This window comes from Callithrix jacchus, chromosome 8 (genome assembly GCF_049354715.1).
Source record: "Callithrix jacchus isolate 240 chromosome 8, calJac240_pri, whole genome shotgun sequence".
Classification (NCBI taxonomy): Eukaryota; Metazoa; Chordata; class Mammalia; order Primates; family Cebidae; genus Callithrix; species Callithrix jacchus.
The window spans coordinates 94638272-94661273 of record NC_133509.1 but is presented as its reverse complement, the minus strand read 5'-3'; the positions used below and the strand labels follow the sequence as shown (position 1 = coordinate 94661273).

General features: G+C 34.9%; 2 protein-coding genes across 21 annotated transcripts in view; one reads left to right on the top strand and one right to left on the bottom strand.

Moving 5' to 3' along the window:
* RTN1 (reticulon 1) overlaps positions 1-23002 on the top strand; it is a 495935-nt gene that overhangs the window by 112581 nt on the left and 360352 nt on the right. The gene's annotated exons all lie outside the window — the stretch shown is intronic.
* Positions 1-23002, bottom strand: part of LRRC9 (leucine rich repeat containing 9) — a 142023-nt gene that overhangs the window by 88635 nt on the left and 30386 nt on the right. For 8 of the 10 annotated variants that reach the window (XM_078335045.1, XM_035262027.3, XM_035262028.3 and 5 more), the window contains 8 exons: positions 22125-22256; positions 16775-16951; positions 15476-15593; positions 12784-12916; positions 10230-10352; positions 9281-9396; positions 5985-6149; positions 2785-2904 (listed from right to left, as the gene is read on the bottom strand). In XM_078335045.1, coding sequence (XP_078191171.1) covers positions 2785-2904; positions 5985-6149; positions 9281-9396; positions 10230-10352; positions 12784-12916; positions 15476-15593; positions 16775-16951; positions 22125-22256 — 1084 coding nt within the window. The remainder of the gene's footprint in view (positions 1-2784; positions 2905-5984; positions 6150-9280; positions 9397-10229; positions 10353-12783; positions 12917-15475; positions 15594-16774; positions 16952-22124; positions 22257-23002) is intronic. The other 2 variants (XM_035262038.3, XM_035262041.3) reach the window with 2 other exon arrangements.

The following is a 23002-nucleotide window of genomic DNA, read 5'->3' as shown; positions in this document are numbered from 1 at the left end:
ACCACTGCTCAACGAAATCAGAGAGGACACAAACAGATGGAGAAACATTCCATGTTCATGGTTAGGAAGAATTAATATCATGAAAATGGCTATACTGTCCAAAGTAATTTACAGAATCAACGCTATCCCCATCAAGCTACCATTGACTTTCTTCACAGAACTGGAAAAAACCACCTTGAACTTCATATGGAACCAAAAGAGAGCCCGCATAGCCAAGTCAATTCTAAGCAAAAAGAACACAGCGAGGGGCATCACACTACCGGATTTCAAACTATACTATAAGGCTACAGTAATCAAAACAGCATGTACTGGTACCAAAACAGAGATATAGATCAATGGAACAGAACAGAGGCATCAGAGGCAACACAACATAGCTACAACCAAACAATCTTTGATAAACCTGACAAAAACAAGCAATGGGGAAAGGACTCCCTGTTCAACAAATGGTGTTGGGAAAACTGGCTAGCCATGTGTAGAAAGCAGAAACTGGACCCCTTCCTGACACCTTACACTAAAATTAACTCCAGATGGATTAAAGACTTAAACATAAGACCTGGCACCATAAAAACCCTAGAAGGAAATCTAGGCAAAACCATCCAGGACATAGGAGTAGGCAAGGACTTCATGAACAAAACACCAAAAGCATTGGCAACAAAAGCCAAAATAGACAAATGGGACCTAATCAAACTCCACAGCTTCTGCACAGCAAAAGAAACAGTCTCTAGTGTGAATCGGCAACCAACAGAATGGGAAAAAATTTTTGCAGTTTACCCATCTGACAAAGGGCTGATATCCCGAATTTACAAAGAACTCAAACAGATTTACAGGAAAAAAACAAACAAGCCCATTCAAAAGTGGTCAAAGGATATGAACAGACACTTTACGAAAGAAGACATATATGAGGCCAACAATCATATGAAAAAATGCTCATCGTCACTGGTCATCAGAGAGATGCAAATCAAAACCACATTGAGATACCATCTCACGCCAGTTAGAATGGCGATCATTAAAAAATCTGGAGACAACAGATGCTGGAGAGGATGTGGAGAAAAAGGAACACTTTTACACTGTTGGTGGGAGTGTAAATTAGTCCAACCATTGTGGAAGACGGTGTGGCGATTCCTCAAGTCCTTAGAAATAGAAATCCCATTTGACCCAGCAATCCCATTACTGGGTATATATCCAAAGGACTATAAATCGTTCTACTACAAGGACACATGCACACGAATGTTCATTGCAGCACTGTTTACAATAGCAAAGACCTGGAATCAACCCAAATGCCCATCGATGATAGACTGGATTGGGAAAATGTGGCACATATACGCCATGGAATATTATGCAGCAATCAGAAATGATGAGTTCGTGTCGTTTATAGGGACATGGATGAATCTGGAGAACATCATTCTCAGCAAACTGACACAAGAACAGAAAATGAAACACCGCATATTCTCACTCATAGGCGGGTGATGAAAAATGAGAACACATGGACACAGAGAGGGGAGTACTAAACACTGAGGTCTATAGGGGGAAAAGGGGAGGGTAGTGGGAGGGGGAGGTGGGGAGGGATTGCCAGGGGAGAAATACCAAATGTGGATGAAGGGGAGAAAGCAAACAAAACACACTGCCCTGTGTGTACCTATGCAACTGTATTGCATGCTCTGCACATGTACCCCAAAACCTAAAATGTAATAAAAAAAAAAAAAAGAAAGAAAGAGAGAAGAGTGGGAAAAAAGGAGTAGAAAAAAATGAAATTTACACCAGAGGACATTTTAAACACAAACATGAGAAATTATTTTAACATATTTACTTAAAGTAGCTAGAAATGAGATATGACCATTGGTACAGATTTGGTCTGCAAACAGAAGTTCAACCTAAGACATGTTTCAGAGAAAGTAACATAATACAGTATATGTATTTAGGCTGATTCAGGCTGTATAATATTCTAAATGGTAGAATATGAAGCCAAAAATAATTTATCCATTAATTATTTTATTTTACATAAACATTTTCAAAAGGACAGTTCTTTTTTTAAATACTTATTCCAATTTATCATATGTCCTCTGATCTCATGATTTTTTTGCTGCACCAAAGTTTTTTCTTTTTCTTTTCTTATTTATTTATTTATTTATTTATTTATTTATTTTTTGAGATGGAGTTTCGCTCTTGTTACCCAGGCTGGAGTGCAATGGCGCGATCTCGGCTCACGGCAATCTCTGCCTCCTAGGTTCAGGCAATTCTTCTGCCTCAGCCTCCTGAGTAGCTGGGATTACAGGCATGCACCACCATGCCCAGCTAATTTTTTGTATTTTTAGTAGAGACGGGTTTCACCATGTTGACCAGGATGGTCTCGATCTCTTGACCTCGTGAGCCACCCGCCTCGGCCTCCCAAAGTGCTGGGATTACAGGCATGAGCCACCACGTCCGGCCTTTTCTTTTTATTTTATAGCTCTCCTTTAGGAGTGGGCCTAACTCCTGGGCAGTGTGCCCAGAGTCAGCATAGTTTTTCAAAAATATTAAATTGGCAAATTAAATTTGAATATGTTCAAGGTGTACAATGCTATGATTTGATATAACTGTGTAATGATTACCACAATCAAATTAATACATCTATCACCACCCTTGCTGTGCATTAGATACCTAGAACTTGTCTATTTTATAACTGAAAGTTTATACCCTTTGACCAATATCTTCTCATTTCCCCTAGACCTTAAGCCCTGATAACCACCATTCTACCTTCTGCTTCTGTGAGTTTGACTTTTTTAGATTCAAAGGAACAGTTCTTACCAAGTGGTATACATCATCTAAACAGGTAAATTCATTAAAGCTAATGTTTAGTTTTCGAAGTCCTGTTAACTTGGAAAGATCTCTCAATTTACTCAAGCTGTTTCCATGCAGATTCAGACTCTGAAGTAAAATAAAATATAAAGTACAAAATAAGACAGATTACATTCTACATCATACCGAAGTATGGATATCTAAAATGTTTAGAACAATTACTTGACCCAGTATACAAAATAAGAAAGCAGTTATTTTAAATAACATTAACAAACTGCCAATAAGAAAAAAATCTAATCTATGATGTTAAAAGATAGTTTGCAATAGTATCACTAGACTTTGGTTCTTCATTAATATGATTTCTCACTTGGTCTAAGTTTATCAGCAATTGGCATGAAATTCTTTCAATAAAATAAATGTATGTGGTTAGGGTATTTATTAGGGTAGATCTATTTCTCAGGCTAACCAGTGAACAATGTAGACCTTAAAGATTTGGATACCATGAGGTATCAGATAGGATACCTCATGGGAGAGAGATGACCGGAAAATGCATGATGGCACTGTGACTGCAGGAAAATCTATGAGGGTACCAAACTGAAAAAGAAAGGCTGAGGGTGCTGAAGTAGGAGGACAGAAGGTCAAAGGAGGAGGTGGGAGATTGCTTAAGGCAACACCTATATCAGAATTTGGCCCAGACTTTTCTTGTCCATTTCCTTATAAAAACAAACATTATTAAACATTTATGCTTAAGGAGAGATTCTGATGCTTGTTTTTTTTTGTCTTTATGCCATTGTGATTGGTATCAAGTGAAGACTATATTTACGTATAGCTTGTAAAATAAACAAGGGCACAAGAAAATATATTAATGTAACTGACATAGTATTCACAACAAATGGGTATTAATTATCATGATAAAATGATTTATCTCCCAGCTACCTTCATTCACCACCACCGTCTTACACCTTATATCACAGATGTAACAAATTAAAAAAGAAGAAACAATTAAATTTCTAATAGCTGTCAAAATTAGCTAAAATTGGTAATAGCAGACTAGCTATTTTACAAGTCACATATGGTTATCATCCATGATATATTCTACAGAAACCTTACACTTAACATGTCCACAACTGAATTCATCTTCCCTATGTGTCTGATAAAGAGCTTCACTATCTAACATACTGTTGATCACTCCCTTTCCTTCTTTTTATACATTTGATTGCAGGATTGTTTCTCAAACTGGCCATATCATCATATCACCACTACCAGTGCCTTAGTCTGCTAAGGCACTGGTAGTGGTGATATGATGGTGCTGCTGGTTTTCTGGTTATCCAAAAAGAAATGAATGATTTTTCCTTTGGACACTGCAATGGTCTTCTATGGAATTTCCATACCATCAGTCTGACTTCAGTTACTTCCATTCATAAGCTGTCCAAGTTAAGGTATCTAAAGAAAGTTTGTTCCTTAAACAGGAGAATCTAAACTTCTAAATTTGGCTTCCAAAATCCATCCTAGTTTAGCTACAACCTCATACTCTTCCAGCCTGGGCTTCACACGTCTTTCTTGAATTCCAACCTACATCTTTACTCTCCACCATTGTAACATTATATTCTAGGCATACTCAATTTTTCAGTGTTCCCTGAAAACATCCGGATCTTTCAAAACCATGTTCCTACAGATAAGAATATTTTTCTGTCTGGCATATGTAAACAACTAAATTTCTCATATCCTTCAAAAATCCACTCAAACCTCACCTCTTTCTGTAAATCTCTCCCAGTAACTGAGCTTCCTCCATGCGTTCACATATCTATTTCCTCCACTAAACTGATGTCTTTGAGGCAGGTAAACCAATTTCTTACTAAAATAGTAAATCTTGATATTATAGTGCAGAAATAATTTATCAGTACTGTCAGCCAGAAGATTGCTATTATAATGCATGTTTATGGACATAGGACAGGGCCTCTGTTGCGTAGCTCTAGAGGCATCCTACTCCCTCCATCTTGTGTTGAGTTCTATTCAGTTATATGATGAATGGCACCCAAAGTGCACATTAAACAGAATACAATGTGAATTCTACTTTCTTGAGTTGTGCAATATTGCAATGTAGAGTACAGAAAGCCTGGTTAGAAGACTGGGATAACAGTCTAGGTCAGAAATTGTAGTGGTTTGGATAGAGTGGTAGCAGCAGATCTGAAATGAACACATCTAAAAGTCAGATATGGAAGTAGGCCTAGTATCTCAATAGAATTGTCTCAGCATAAAGTAAGTCACTTTAGTAAGTAACCTGATTTCTATTGATTAATTTTGTAAAGATAAAGATCCCATATTCTATGTTAATTCTAGAAACTGATTTAAAACTTACCTGCCTTTTTCTTAATCATTTAAAGAGAGCTTATTGGTTATTCAGGAATAAAATCCCTTGCTAATTGGAAGGCCACCTCATATGGCTGTTTCAGTACTTGAAATGTGGCAAGTCTGAATGTGCTCAGAGTGTAAAATATACTTCAGAATTAAGAGTTGGGGTGAAATTACCTCACCAATGGATATTCATACTAGTTCTATGTTAACAAGATAATATTTTAAATTTGCAGGAACTATAGTTTGAATGTGTCCCCCAAATGCGTCATGTGTTGGAAACTCAATCCCTCTGCCTTCATTAATAGATTAATGTCACTTTCAGAGGAGTGAGTCTATTATCTTGGGAGTAAATTTGTTATAAAATCAGCTCTCTGTGGCTCTCTTGCTCTTGCCTTCTTGCCATGTAATGCCCACTGCCATTTTATGACACTGCAAGAAGCCCTTATCAGATGCTGGTACCAAGCTCTTGGATGTCCCAGCCTCCAGAACCATGAACTAAATAAACATATTTTCTTTACAAATTGCCCAGTTGGTAGTATTTTGTTATAGAAATAGAAAACAAACTAAGATATTTCAGTTAAATAAAATGTATTATTAAAACTAATTTTACTTTTTAAAAAAAACTTTTAAAAACATAACCACCAGAAAACTAAAAATTACTTACGTAATTCACATTATATTACTACTAGAGAGCACTGATCTAATCCATGTCGAAAAAGAGGAATGGGCACTTCAGGTAGCATAGTACCTGGCATCATCAGATAGGCAGTTTAGTATCTTTTGACTTCGTATGTTATATTTTGACTCCAAATTCAAGATTCCTGTCTCAAAGCTTTATTCCTCACAATACTTACCACAATATGACTGTAAACGCTAGTCTTTGCAAGGGAAAGTATTGTTTTCTCATCTAAACTAATCAGTTTTGGTTGGGCCTTGATCCTGGGCTCCATTTTTATTACTTCATCATCAAATTTCAAATCCTTGGAAAATACTGATCCTTCTGATTTTTTTTTGCTTTCCTGTAGAATAACATTGTTAAACACAGAAAATAAAGAGTCCACCTTGACCTAAAATATGAATTTAAAATATTGCAAAATCAGCAGCTGTATTTATCATTTGGAAAACCAGGCTATGTAGAAAAGATGAGTTGACATTTTCAGTTATACAGTCCTATCTGTGATAATCAGAATCACATTAGGACATCTACAAAGCAGATTAAAATTTTAGGCTATGCATGATATATCTATTCCCACCCACTGAAAATTCTTAAAAACTGGTAAAAGGTAATTTAAAAATATTTTGTAACAGTGAAGAGGGTACCTACAAAGGCCTAGAAATTGTGACACACAAATCAGAAAGGACTGAATTGGCAGGTAAATAGGAGCAGAAATGTAACCTATGGCTAAAAAATATGCAGGAGACAAATACTTTTAAAATCATGTCCAGAGAAACTTGATGATTAGAGTGAATAAAGAGCAATTAGTTATCTTGATTGTCAGGTAATTAAGTAATTATGGTAATAACTGTGAAGGAATTAAGCAAGAGCCACATGAACAAACAGAACTTGTTCTAGAAGAAATCAAAGTATTTCATTGAGAATTTTTAAAATCTAGGAAAACAAAGTATCTATAATAAAATAAGCTGCTATGGAAAAGAAAAGGACATACATTTCAAAGCTAAAATGAAAACAATTAAAATAAAAAATTTAGTACATACTCTGAGAACCAAGTAGATATGGTAGCAGATCAAATTAGCAATGTGGAAGCTAAGATTGAGAAAGCATTTCAAAACAATAATTTTAAAATAGAGTGTAAACTAGAAGAGGAAAAATGAAAAGATACAGAGGATCAATTTGGAATGTCTAATATTTAACTAATGAGGGGATCCAGAGGGCTTAACAGAAAATGGAAGAGAAGAAATAACCAATGAACTAAGAGAAGCAAACTTCCCAGAAGAGAAGAAAGAATTGAATCATAACATTGAAAGAGCTCATAAAGTGGCAAGCAGGATGATGATGGAACTAAGGTCTTTTCTGACATCATTGAACGGTTACAACTGCCAGGTACTGCCCACCTCTTGACTTTTTGTTATGTGAGTTAAATAAACTTCTGTTTACTGTTTGTCTGGGTTTCTGTATCTTTTGCTAAAGGCATACTTGACTAATATAATCCTACTCATTATAGCAATATAAAATATAAATTCCCAGAACTAAACTTAATAAGAAATGTTGGAGACCTCTACAAAGAAAACTGTAAGAGAGGACCTGAGTAAATGGAGTAGCTTATCATGTTCCTAGAACAAGAAGTCCAATACTATAGAGTAGTCAGTTCACACCAAATCAAATTTTAAATTCAATATAATTTCAGTCACATTTTAATAGGATTTTAAAATAGAACTTGACAAGCTATTCTAAATTTTATTTGGAAAAAGAAAATGTTTAAGAATAGTAAAAAAAATTTTTAAAGGTGAGTGGTGACAGAGGAAGGGGATTTGCCCTATCACATATCAAGACATATGAAGTTTGTAATAACCAAAACAAACATGATAGTGATCCAAAATTAGATGAAAGGGTCCAGTGGAACAGAATAGATTCATATAGACAGATTCCTTATTTATGCAAATAATTCTAACAATAAGGATTGTATTTCAAAATAGAGTAGAAAAGATAATGCCTAAATAAGTATTTATTCATTTAAAAAATTGTTTCACTACCCTTCTACCTCACAATTTCTGTAAACAATTTCTATAAAAGAATTTCTAAGTGTGTATGACAGTGCGTGTCTTGTTACATTTTCCAACATGAGATATTATCAATCTCTTTTTTGGCCGCTATGATGGGCAAAAAAGAAGATATTTTAGTCTTTCATATGTTTAAAATTATTTATAGTTTTATGAATCACCTATTATATATCTTTTGACCATTTTCTATTAGACTCTGTCTTTTCGGTATTAGAAAAATTCTTACATACATTCTGGATATTAGTATTTTATCTTAGGCCAGACATGGTGGCTCACACCTATAATCCCAGCACTTTGAGAGTTCAAGGTGAGAGGATTGCTTGAGTCCAGAAGTTTGAGACCAGCCTGGGCAACATAGTGAGATCTAGTCTCTACAAAAAATTTTAAAAATTAAAAAAGTTAAAAATCATGTATCTTATATATGTTGCAAATATTTTCTGTCACTTGCCTTTTAATTTAATTGTAACAAAACTTGCTTGTCATTTTAATTTGTAATTCACAAGTTAATTATTAAGAGGTCAGCTCTCTCAATCTCCTGTATGGATTCTGAATTTTATGTCTTATTTCAAATATCCTGTAATAAATATTACTCATTTTCTTACAATATTTATGTGACTTGTTTTAAAACCTTTAGCCTTTTTAATCCATCTAGAAATTATTTTATAGAAATTGTTTATAGAAAAAAGATAATGTTTAAGAATAGTGAAAAAAGCTTAAAAAGATAAGTGGTGACAGAGGAAGGGGATTTGCCCTATCACATGTCAAGACATGAAGTTTGTAATAAGCAAAACAAATGTGATAGTGATCCAAAATAAGATGAAAGAGTTCAGTGAAACAGAATAGATTCATATAGACAGATTCTATAATATGCAGCCACCAAATAATGAAATATCCCTCTATATGTACTACAGTGGAAATATGTTCAAAAGATATTGTCTTTTGAAAGGCAAAAAAAATCACAGAATACTTAGACCTTGTTTCTACTATTTCAAATGGTATCTGTTAATAGCTATGAAGTGCACAGAAAAAGGATTGAAAGCAAACCCATAAAACTGTTAACTGTGGATTCCCTGGTGAAAGGGAATGGCAGTGAAGTTAAAGTAAAGACAAATTATCATGTTTAGTCTTCAATGTAGTTTCAATGTAGTTTGAATCTTCAAAGTAGACTGAATCTTTTCCAGTGAGAGTACAGCCATATATTAATCATATGATATATTTGCATTAAAAATATTTAGGTGTCATAATGACTTGTTTTGAAAGTTGATCTTCACAAAATAACAAATATACACACATGCACATAATGGCCTGAGACTAAACTGTATTTTCTTGACATAGCATTATTAGACTTCAAATTACTATTCTGTTCCCATTTAAGGAATTCCAGTCTTTAATAATATGTAACAATTCATACCATTGTCATATACTCAAATTCAACAACGTATTCTGGCAAAACAAGGTCATGATCAAAGACAAACCACTTGTACTGCCGAGCACTGCAATCACAGTTTCTTTGTTCCATGACAGAATCTAGAGTAAAAACAAAAACAAGCAAATCAAACACATTTCCTCAAATGGAAACATACGTTTTCATTCTTAATTTAACAGATAATAAACTCAATTAATTGCAACAGTTATATTATTGAGGATTTTTTTCTTTCATCCTTTCTGCTCTAGGCTTTTTTTTTTTGAGACGGAGTCTCTGTAGCCCAGGCTCTCCAGCTTGCTGGTTCAAGCAACTCTCCTATCTCAGCCACCCGAGTTGCTGGGATTACAGGTACTTGCCACCTGCTAATTTTTGTATTTTTAGTAGAGACAGGGTTTCACCATGTTGGCCAGGATGGTCTTGATCTCCTGACCTCGTGCTCCACCTGCCTTGGCCTCCCAAAGTGTTGGGACTACAAGCATGAGCCACTGTAGTCCTTTTAATTACATAAATACTTACTAGTCATCTTTTCACTACATACACTAGTCGTGCTTAATTATATTCAAATCCTTTTCCTTTCATACTTTTTCACTTTTCTATTCAATTTGTGGCCAGGTAATTTTGACAAATGTATTTCTCTAAAACTCTTGTTAAAAGTTGAATGGTTTTTTAATTCTTTGAAAATGAACACACATATATACACACACACACACACAAATACATAATTAAATTAAAATTTGCCCTATTAACTATCTACCCACACCTATATATAAATATCTTTGAGGTATGGAATATAAAAATTATTAGTGGATAGTAACAGATTTTTGTAGAAAGTTCTACAAACTTTGTTAAGTAGAAATAAAACTGTGAGTATCTGTATTAAACACATTTTTCATTCAGGGACAGGAAACCACATTAATCTTTATGACAGACATACTTAGTAAATATTTTTGAGGAATGAATACTGAATCAACCAATGGATAGTTGGATTGACTGACGGATTCTTTTTCATGGGCTTGAACACTCTGGCCAAGGAAAACTTTTGTAATGAGGAGGATGCCTAAAAATAAAAATAAAAAAACCACAAGTAATTCTTAAGAATAATTCACTTTAATAATTTTCCAACATAACCTTTTTTATTGGCCTGAGACTGAACTGTATTTTCTGTAAAGGCAGAAATACTGGCTCTCTTGTTTGCTACTGTATAGCACATAGCACATTGTTTAATACAAAATAGATGCTCAACAAATATTGTTGAATAAATGAAATGATTATAAAAGAAGAGTTGTGTGATTATATCAAGCAAAGCTTTACAGAAGAGGGAGAAAGAAAGAACACAATAATATAGCAAAGTTTTCCCAGTAGTTAAAAATAAATGTTCATTGTTGGGTTAACTGGGTAAAAGTTCAGTAGCACCTAGCACATAGCTTAGATAGTGAGATGTACTCAGTATATGTCTACGTAATAAATAATTAAGTAATTTTTCCCTGTAAATTCTTCTAGCAATTATTCTAGTAATAATTTCCCTTTAGATTCTTAAAGATCCTTGGGATTCAGTAAATCCTAAAGCCAAGAATCTAAAAACATAATTTCTAATCACAATACATACAACATTCAATTGAATTTTATTTGTTTGCTTTTACTATATACAAAATATAAAATGTAAACTAGGAAACCTAAATGTTTTAGAAATTCCAGAAGGATCTAGCAGAGAACATCATGAGGTATTTCTTAATATGAAAATGGAGAATGATAAAGAAGAAAAGGTGTTTTCAAATAAGGAGTTATGGAGTTCTTTTTAGACTCAATAACTGGCCTAATTTAAAAATTATTATTAACTAACTAAAAAACTGCAAAACACACATAGTTTAGTTCAGAATGAATCATCTTAGCTGAGCTATAGTCAGGAACCTAGAATGTTGTTCTTATAGAATTAAATTAACCCAATTTCTGACTACCAAATCTTTAGTACAGTGGTCCCCAACCTTTTTGGCACTAGGGACTGGTTTCACGGAAGACAATTTTCCCACAGACTGGGGATGGGAGAATGGTTTTGGGATGATTCAAGTATATGATATTTATGGTGCACATTATTTCTATTATTATTACATTGAAATATATAATGAAATAATTATACAACTCACCATAATATAGAATCAGTGGGAGCCCTGAGCTTGTTATTCTGCATCTAGACGGTCCCATCCGGGGATGATGGGAAACAGTGACATATCATCAGGTATTAGGTTCTCATAAGTAGCATACAACCCAGATCTCTTGCATGTGCAGTTCACAATACGGTTCACACCCCTATAAGAATCTAATGCTGCCACTGATGTGACAGGAGGTGGAGCTCAGGCAGTGATATGAATGATGGGAGTGGCTGTAAATACAGATGAAGCTTTGCTCACTTACCCACTGCTCACCTCCTGCCGTGTGGCCAGGTTTCTAACATGCCACAGACTGTAACCAGTCTGTGGCCATAGGTTGGAGACTCCTGCTTTAGTAGCTTGGATGGTTGAGACTAAAGAATAGGTGTTCCTAACTCCCTGACCTATCTATTCTCCATATTATACATTGTTTGGTACTATGCATTAATACTTCATGTTTATAGCTCTTATATGATAATTATGATTTTATATTTATGTGATTATTAATATTTATAAGCATCATAAAGATGAAACCGTCTAGTTTGTATAGACTATATCCCTTCCAGAGCCTTCCAGAGCCTAACACACAATAAGCATTCAATAAATACTTGTGGAACTAAAGAACATAAAGTGGAAGAGGATGAGGTAAGAAGGACATGATGAGCTACTCTTTTTCCCTAATCTGTGGGTACCAGGGAATCTCTCCCAGAAGTGTACCATAAATTGATTTGGGTACTTGTATTTCTACATATTCAAGCTGCAAATGAAGGACTGGTAACTATGAATGAATTAAAATATCAAAAGTTTATCTTTCATAAGACAAGTTACAAGGCAAGCCATACAATTTCCAATTTGTCTTTAGGTAATTTTAACTAAAACCTAGGTTTTCTTATCATCTTACATTATGATGATTCAGGACAAATAAGGCCTACCTTCCAGCATACTTTATATAATTATCACATATATGGGCCAAATTCTTTTCTCTTTCCTGTGAATTTGGTGTGTGTGTGTAACATATATATATATATACTGAATTTTTGTGACACAACATAACGAACAAAGGCAGACTGTGAAAAGTGCCCTTGAAAAGTTGGATTAAATATCTGAGTAACAAATGTTCCTGTTAATGCTGACATGGTAATCACTCAGTAAATATCCATTACAGTGTCGCTAAATTAATCATGAGAAAGTCATGTATTACTACATTGGTAAATACAAAATAAGGTAGTTTGAAGAACATCTCCTGGGTTGATAAAACCAAGTATCAGAAATGATATCACAATACTTAATGAATTTGAAGACTTAGAATTTAAAAGTTCAGAAACATGGCATATTTGTATTTACCATGCCTGAAGAGCTCACGCTTAAGAGAGTGTTTCTTCTCGTCTTTGTGCTTTTGCTGTAAAAATTCAATTCTGGGACACTCACTTATACTTAGACTGTTACAAAGAATGACAGCTTCTTTTTTGAGAGGCAGCTGCAAAGGAAAAACAAAATCTGAGTATTTTTATAAAATTGACAATACTTCAATATAGAGAGTTTATTATTTTATGTTAATGTGTCTGGGCAAAGAAATCTGCAGGCTGGACTCACTGAAAAGAAGATAACCTTCAGGAGCAACTGCATTTGGCAAAGCCATTTATATATCTTAAATTCATATACAATTAGGTTAATAAAAAGTGATGCAGACCAAAATTTGTTCCTGGAAAAGCAGCCACAGTCAAGACTGACAATACTATGTGGAGCAGGAGCAATAGCTTTCAATGAGTGCTCCACTAGTAATCTTGCTAACTGCAAAAAGAAAATCTAATGGAATGAGGTATTATATCAGTGAAATTCTTGTTTCTACTATAACTTTTTGGTCTCATGATCTACATTTTTTTCCAGAAACAAAACACTTTTTATTGTGCTAACCCATGGAAATCCTAGTTTGTATAGTACCTAACTTTATTCCTTGAAAAGTATTATCAGTAATGTTCACATTACCTGCTTGCTGTGAAAGTAGCTCTAAAAAACAAAAATCTCTATTTTTAGATGTTAGTGGTAAGAAAACTAGAGCTAAAAGAGATTATACAATCTGTCCAAGAACAGAACTAGTAATTGGCAAAATTAGATTTGAATTCAGGTCCATTTGTCCTTGTCACAGTCTCAAAGGTTTGAAATTACTATTAGTTTAACATTAATAGCCAAATTATTTAGAATTATGTCTTGTCTGGGAATGCCAAATTACTTACATATATTTTTTCTTATTGAAATCTGCAATCCAAAGAAATTGCAAAAAAAATAAATAGAGTCAGCCCTCCATGTCCACAGTTCCCACATCTGAGGATTCAACCAACCATGGGTTGAAAATATTCAGGAAAAAAGTACAATACAAAATAATACAAATAGTATATACAGTATAACAACTATTTAAATAGTATTTACATTGCATTATAAGTAGTTCAGAGGAGTTTTAGAGTACACAGGAGGATATGTGTAGGTTATATGCAAATACTGCACCATTTTCTATAATGGAGTTGTGTATTCACAGATTTTGGTATATTCATGAGTCCTGGAACAATCCCCCACCGATAGTGATGGATGACTATACTGCAATAGAGCTTATCTGACCACAAATTCCACATCCCAGTAAGTAACCTTCTCAGATTTTCAATGAACACAACTAAATATACATTTGCTATAACCCATGTGCATGGCATTGTAAGGCTACAGTCTAGTGTTGGTCCTCAATTAATAAAGGCACAGTAGAAACTATGCGTAATAATTCAAAAAATACAAGGTATTACAAGGTGCATCTAATAGGATATACTTTTTAACTGAAGAGATTAGGAAGGAGTTTATAGAGGTAATGAAATCATGAGTAGGCTTTAAAGATTGTACATAATTCAAATAATCAAAATTTAAAAGGAAGTTATATTTTAAGAGGAGGAAAACATGTGGAGGTATACAAATAGGTGTGACTGCTATCCATCCATCTAACATCTATTCCTTCACTGTATTTCTACTAAGAATCTACTCTATAAACACATATCCTGCTCTCAAGAACTAGTAGAAAAATGCACATAAATGACTACATTTCAATAAAATAAATGTGTTATAACAAAAATTCTCAGTTTATCACCACTTAACTAACACTTAACCAATTTGCAGGATTAACCAGTATTTTCTGTTGCCTATATAACCCAAAGTATGGTGGCAGTTCAGGGAGAAAATGGAACTTTTAAAAACACAGATGTACTTCTGTTGTATCCAGTTGTGTTGAATGCTTACCAGGAGTGAGTTAATTTTGTTCCCAAACTTGTTTATGCCAGTTGTAGTTGTTATGAAATTACACATATTAAAGTGATAAAATAGGAGTTGTTTCTTTGAATAATTTTGGAAAATTGAGTAAAATTCAATATAAGATAATTATTAAAAACTTTTGGCAAGGCATGTGTAGACAAGGCAAATGCAAAAGTTTGGGGTGGCAGGAGAGAATCAGAAAACTAGAAGGAGTCTTATGTTTGAATTATTTTGCAAGAATCTTTAACTGAGAAAGATGGAGTGGATATTTGGGGCATCAGAAGTGACCAGTGATAAAGCAAGATCAGCAGCAAGATGGGGATAGTGAAGTAGAGAATAAAGAAATGGTAGCAGTAAAAGGAAAGTGAAAACAGGACAATAGCTAGAAAGTACAGTGGAGTTAAGGGATTGAATTGTTTCAAGATAGAGAAGACTCCAGAGAATTTAGAGCAGATTAAAGATTTATAGCCGATTTAAAAAGCAGATTTCAAAACCATCAACAAAAGGCTCACAACATAAAAATAAGATGCTAGAAGGATTAAATAGGGTGAGGCAGTAGTAATTAATGGACTTACTCTGGTATAATCCAAAGAGGAAAGATGCTGTACTTTCCATGATAACACTAAGCTTTTTGTGAAACAGCAGAAGTTTACTGTAAATATGGATAAAAGGATTGGGAATCATGCTTAACCAGTGGCAGAGCTCCACTTATTAGGAAGAAAACATTATTCTAAATAACATTTTATGCTACCTTGCTGGTTTCACTTTCTTTGAATCCTTTTTCAAGTATTTGTAGCAGATGCTCTTTCTTCACTGTAACTTCAGGATCAAAAACATAAAAAAGGCATTCCAGCATTCTTCGGTGGCTCCTTGAGAATAATTGAAATAGAAAAAGTTTGAGGATTGATTTCACAAAAGCGTAGCTATAGATAAGATAACCATATGTCCCATCAGGGATATTTCTCATTTACAGGCATGTTCTAATATCATTATTAATAGCTCCCCTGCCTTCAACCACAAAAACAAGTTCAATGTGGATAAATTATGAGGTCATCCTAGCCATGGGTGATGCATAAAAAGGAAACATTTACTAACACGATATATGTATATTTTTAATCATGTAAACTTTTAAAATAGAAATTGTACAAAGAAAGTCAAACTTTTGTAAAGTTGTTCCTTAACAAGCATATGAAAAAAAGCTCATGATCACTGGTCATTAGAGAAATGCAAATCAAAACCACATTGAGATACCATCTCACACCAGTTAGAATGGTAATCATTTAAAAATTAGGACACAACAGATGCTGGAGAGGATGTGGAGAAATAGCAATGCTTTTACACTGTTGGTGGGAGTGTAAATTAGTTCAGCCATTGTGGAAGACAGCGTAGTGATTCCTCAAGAATCTAGAAATAGAAATTCCTTTTGATCCGGCAATTCCATTATTGGGTATATACCCAAAGGATTATAAAACATTCAATTATAAAGAAACATGCACACATATGTTTATTGTAGCATTGTTTACAATAGCAAAGACTTGGAACCAACCCAAATGCCCATCGATGATAGGCTGGACAAGGAAAATGTGGCACATATACACCATGGAATACTATGCAGCCATAAAAAAGATGAGTTCACATCCTTTGCAGGGACATGGATGAATCTGGAAACCATCATTCTCAGCAAACTGACACAAGAACAGAAAACCAAACACCACATGTTCTTACTCATAAGTGGGTGTGAACAAGGAAAACACATGGACACAGGGAGGGGAACATCACACACCCGGGCCTGTCGGGGTATTGGGGGACTAGGGGAGGTATCGCAGGGGAGGTGGGGGGATTGGGGAGAGATAATATTAGGAGAGATACCTAATGTAGATAACAGGTAGGTGGATGCAGCAAGCCACGGCACGTGTATACCTATGCAACAAACCTGCACATTCTGCACATGTACCCCAGAACTTAAAGTATATATATATATATATATATGGATTAAAGATCGCACAGAGATGTGTGAAAGGCAGGGGAAAAAAAGAATTCAACTTCTTACTCTGAATCATGCATATCTTCATTCTCCAAAAACTTTTGAAATTTCTCTTCAAATTTTAGTCTCAGAATGCGGTTGTTAACTTTAATGACACGTTTTACTTTTACTCCTGTAATACCATAGATTCTGAAGTCCCAGGCACAAAAACGTGACAGAATTAATTCATAGCAGAAATTAAACCTATGTGGGAATACATACAGAATATACATAAAGAAAACAACAGATTTTCCTTAAAATGTTTAAGAACACAAAATTACATGTGACAAAAGTTACAGCTCATTTTGTGTTTTTTGCTAATGATGCAGTAATCATATGTGTGCCTCTGTTTATTGCATATTTGTTTGCCCTGAAAGACATGTTGGTTGAGCAGTCCTCACATTCTGAAACACTTTCTTTCTTAGCTTCAGGGAAACTACAGATGTCTTCCTCTTTTTGGCTGCTCTTTCATAGTTTTCTTTGCTGGGTCTTCTCAGACAAACTTAGATGTTGAGCTGCCCAGGGATCAGCCTTTGGCCATCCCCTTATGTCCATGAACACTCTCCCTAGATAATTTCATCTGGTTCCTTGGCTTTATATATATGATAAGTTATATCATTTTGTTTCTAGTCTTGATCTCTACCCAACTTAGCTGGTTATACTCAGACTTCAATATCCAACTACCTACTTGGTATGTCCATCTGCATATTAAATAGGTGAATCCAACCTAACATAACTAACACTTCATCCCAAACCTGCTCCTCTGAGTATTTTCCATCTCAGTATATGGCACCACCATTTAACTGGTAGCTTGTCAAAACCATAGGAATAATCAATCCTCTCCTCTCTTCCTTACCAGTATCTAATTCTTTAGCAAGTCCGTCTGGCTCTACATCTAAAATGTGTCCTGAATACGATCATGTTTCATCATCACCGCTGTTACCATCCTAATCCAAATCACCATGATCTCTTATTGGACTACTGAAATAACTTCCTGACTAGGAATACTGATGTGAAAGAGGCAATGTCTGCTCTAATGAAGCCTAAACAAGTAAAGGCAGAAATAAAATTTCTAAACTGATAAGAGCTTTAAAGAGAAACGGGGTAAGGAATGCAAAGCGGACCTACTTAAGATAGGGTCTTGGGGAAGGCCTTTCAGAGACGTTAAGATATTTGATCTGAAAACTGGAGGAAGAGGACCAGGGGCCAGTTGTGTGAAGGTAAGAACGCTGAAGTGCTTGTTTGCTCTCTGCTGCCCTCACCTGGCCATACTCATAAAATTCCGGTCCTGTCTAGCACAGAACCTAGATTAAGATGAGATTGAAAAATGGATCATTTTGAGAAGGAAGTAAATGATCCTATAAGGAATACATTTGCTTTTAATGACAGATCTAGATCCTTACGTACAAAATCAACCAGGATCTGAAATGGGTGTGAGCTACGATCATAGAGGTGAGCTTCCTGATAGTTAGTCTCTCCTTGAGCCTAACGGCTGAGCTCCTAACTTAGGGCATCTGTATTTCTCACAAGCAAATACTTAATCTATGCAGCCAGGATCTTATAAATTATCTCTCCCTTAGAGTTGGAAAGAGGGCTGCCTAAACCAAACTAATCCCAGAGGAGCTCACAGTCTGGTAGAGGAGACAGATATGAATAGTGTTGCAGTCAATCGTGATGCCTGCTAACCAGTTCAGAGGACCTACAAAACAGTCACAATATAATCTGAGGTGGGCAAGCCACTGCCCCACCTCTAGAGGGATCATTTGCTGAGCCTAAATCTGTCAAGTTTCCTCTAAATAACATGTCCTGGAAACTTTCTGCACTCCTATAGAAACTAGGGCTATAGACATATTTTAGATAAAGATTTTCCTATATAGTGGTTATTGGGCTTGAGGTTTCTCAAGAATGCGTGCAAGGAATGAACAGACAATACCTAGTTACTAGGCTGGTCCCTCAGGAATGCAGGAGCTATGAAGTGTGATTTTTTTCATGGTGCTTTTATTTTGCCCAGGAATTCAGCAGCTGAGCAATGATGAAGTAAGGGCGAGGTATGTGAAAGCATTCTGGGTGAAGGAAGGAGAACAAACAAAACCACTCATGTGGTGGAGTGTTGGGTTTGCTTCAGGAGCAGTGAGGTACACAGTTCAGCTGACTTTAAAACATTTGAACAAAAGTTATGATGGTCTAAAACCATACAGTGGAGATCACTGATCCTCTCTATAGGTGAAGAGTCAGCCAATAAAACAAAACAAAAGCCTTTGCAGCTATTTGTTACCTTCCAAATTATATTCAGACTCTTCACCTACAGTAGAGGATTTAATGTTCTCCACTGTATGGTCTCTTAAACTAATCAAAACTCCTGTTCAAATCCTTTAGAGTCAGCTGAACTGTGTACCTTATCTTGATTCATTCAGTGGGACTTGAATGTATAAACATGCACAATGATAGATATCAATGACTAATATATTCAGTTACACAGAAAGATGCCTACACATTTTGTTAATATACAATAAATGGTCTCATTTAGCAAATGTAGAGTACCCAGTTTTTCAATGACTGAAGCTTAATATAATCTATTGAAACAGGCTTTATAATCTTAGACAAAGGTTTAATAAATACTTCACAGGCTTACCAACTTAAATCAACATCATAATAGCTTCAAAACCCTATAAAACAAAAAGTTTCTGCTCCTTGAGATAGTACAGCATGAAATCTTTATAAAGAGTCAGATTAATAACTGAAAGTCATTATATATACCAAAGTAAAGCTGTTGAATATCTATAAAGTGATATGGAAGCTTCAATTAGTGAATATATACTTGGCTATTAATCTAGCCTCATGCTAGATGTTACAACTTAAAAGACACACAAAACATCATATCTGCCCCAAAGGAACATACAGAGTCACTTATATATTGTTTTCTGGTGTTTTAAAATTTTGTTTTTAGTTGTAAATATACTGTATCTGTAACCAGGATGACAGCTTCTCAGGCACAAGAACAGCATCGTTTATGCTTTGGAGTCCCTATTGATAAATGTTTTCTGATGTCAATGGGTAACTCAATTGGCAACACATCAGTAAATAATATGATTCTATAATAACAAAGGTATAGTAGCAACAATCCACTACTAGCAAGTCTTTATAAAATAAGACTTTTTAAAACTAGAAATAATTATATTTCATAAAAGAAATAAAGCTAAGAAATAATGATATACATTTAGAAACATGCAGTGTTTTGTCGTTGTTAAAGACATAAAGGTAATTTTAACAGAAAATCTTTCAGTCCTAGTTCTACTCAAACACTTTTTATTCAACTACTGAATCCTTAGCCTTAAAAGTATTAATTAAAGAGAAGTCAATGCTTAAATAAACAACTAGAAATGTCCATAGCAATTTAATGCACTTAGTTATTTCTTAACATACATAAAAGATCAGAGGAAAAGTAACGAAACTTGTAGTATGCTAAAAGTAAAAAAACAGTACTTTAAATTCTGCTAACATTTATTTGATTTATTCCTTAAATTAAGTTTGCTCTTCTTAAAACCAAGTAAATAGGTTAATCCTAATCAAAATCCATCAAACCTACCTAATTTACTATCAGGCTGACATAGTTATCTAAATGGCTTTTAGTCACTTTGATTTTACTTTTTTTCACTAATCTACTTGTTACAAAGAGCTTCCTTTACAATAAGTAAAAAGAAACAGAAATAATTTTTTAAAATCCTGTTTAGGGCTGGGCACAGTGGCTCATTCCTGTAATCCCAACACTTTGAGAGGCTGAGGCGGGCAGATCACTTGAGGCCAGGAATTTGATACCAGTCTGGCCAACATGGCAAAACCCCATCTCCACTAAAAATACAAAAATTATCCGGGTGTGGAGGCATGCACCTGTAATCTCAGCTACTTGGGAGTCTGAGGCAGGAGAATTGCTTGAACCTGGGAGGCAGAGGTTGCAGTGAGCCTAGATTGTGCCACTGCATCCCAGTCTGGGCAACAGAGCGAGACTCCATCTCAAAAAAAAAAAAATCCTGTTTAGTTTGAGTGAATATAAATGTGCACCCTGTAGAGAGACACCATTGAGTTTTTGCACTTGAAAAATCAAGGCCTTTATTTGTTCACATGGGAGCTGGGATGAACACCTTTTATATCTTTGTACATAAAAATCAAACAATGTGGTTAAGCAAACAGTAGTAACTGCTGTGAAAATGGATGTACTAATACAAAGGAAAGTATTTTAAAAGGGCTTTTTTTCCCTAGCAAAGAGCTTCTTACACTTTCCATCAGTTTTCCCAAGACCCTTGAGAAGCTTTTCCTTACAGAGGTGAGAAAAAAGCCATGTCTAATAGAAATCAGGGGCCTTGGTTTAAAGTAACCCATAACAATAACAAGTTTTTTTCCTAAAAAGTTAGTGTAAATTTTACATTCTACTCTATAAAATTAGTGTTTATGTTGACATTGACTTCAGGTAAAACCATGCTCCAGGGTTATGTGCCAAGTCCATTCTATAGTTTGACATGTCTGGGTGTATTTCCAACTACCCAGTTCCTACTATGGCTTTAGAGCAATTTTTGTCTGTTTCACAGGCTCTTCAATTTTGAAAAAATGATTTAGAAATGTGAAAGTCATAATTAACACTATTTTTCTTCAAGGCTTTCTTTTTTTTTTAAGGGTAATTTTTAACTGTGCCCCTCTAATTGAAGCAACACAACCACTTCCTAGTTTCTACTAGTAGGCCTTGGTTCTAAAGCCTGGCTGTCTGCTTTCTGATTGATCCTGGAGTCTCTCCATTTTTGTTGATACAGGCTTTTGACATGAATTCCTGGTTTAATCATATACCCTATTTTAACATGTAGTGTTCATATGCACCTTGACGGTGGCTATCTCTAAACAGTGGGTTCCACTCTGACCACTGTTCTGTTCTGACCTACAGAAGGTTTGCTAGACAGTCTCCTCCCATGTTGGCAACCTGCTGTCACCAATCCTGCTTTGGCACTCCTGCTCTGTTCAATTTTCTCAACTAATATTCAGAATCGTGCACTGTATCCAGTCCAGAAAGGAAATTAATACTTGCTTATAAACTATTTTTTTCTAAATTATATTCTGCTCTTGGGCTAAGAAAAATTGGGTAAAAAGCAGTGAGTAACCATTAGGATGTCTTCAAGGTTGGCTCATGGCAATGGCATAAATAAATGTGTAGGTAGAAAGTAGGTAATTTTAAATTTTCAATAGATGCCTGCCAATTTTTAATAGATGAATATTTTGCATGAGAAATGTTTCAAAATGGGACATTTTAAGATTTTATAAGTTTATATTCTGGTTGATGATCCGAAGTACTTAAATTATTTTTAACGCTATACTAAATTTCTAATGGATTTACCAGTCATCAGATTGAGTGCCTTCTTCAAAATGGAAATTTCCCACAGTCTCTAACTCAGTTAACAAAAGTGGGATCAATAAGCCATGACTTTTCTTCTTTTGTTTTACTTCAGTATGATAAATTGCTTCAATTCTGTTGAAGAGAAAAATACATACAGTTATTAGAATGAGCTACAGATGACAACATTAAAACTTATGATAGATTTTTTTAAATTGATGTTAAAACACAAGGCTTCCTTTCAATAGATAAAGAAAGCTTGGTGTTAACAGTTAAACCTTGTAAAAGACATTCTGTTTTTGGCAATTAAAATAACTTTTAATTTTGCTACTCTCAAAATATGTGAAGACTAGAATACTAACCTTGCTTTACCACTTACGGCTTTCAGATCTCAGACATATATCACTTGGCCTTTTTATGCCTCAGTTTTCTCAGTAAAATAGCAATATTCATAGTCCTTACTTCTAAAATGGTTGCTTTGAGAGTTATATGCAAATTATATGTAAAGATTTTAGCAAAGAGTGTGACACAAAGTAAAAACCCAATAAATGTTACTACGATTACTGTTAGCATTACCACAGGGCCCACTAACTTATCCACTTAGTGCCTTAGTAAATTAAAAAATTCACAGTCCTTGCTAAGCCTCATTGCTTTACATTTCTAATTGAAAACTGAGACTGAACTTGCTTCTACTGTGTATGGGCTTTTCCAGGTCTCATCTATTCGGTGAGTTTATGCACCAGCATCAACTCTATTGTTTTTAGTTTGCAGACACTAGAGCAGTGATATGACAGGAAGCCCCTGGGAGGTAGCTACTGTTCCTAATTAAGAACTGCCTCTGGAAAAAAACTGTATGCCAGATTTTAAGCTGTACTTCTTAT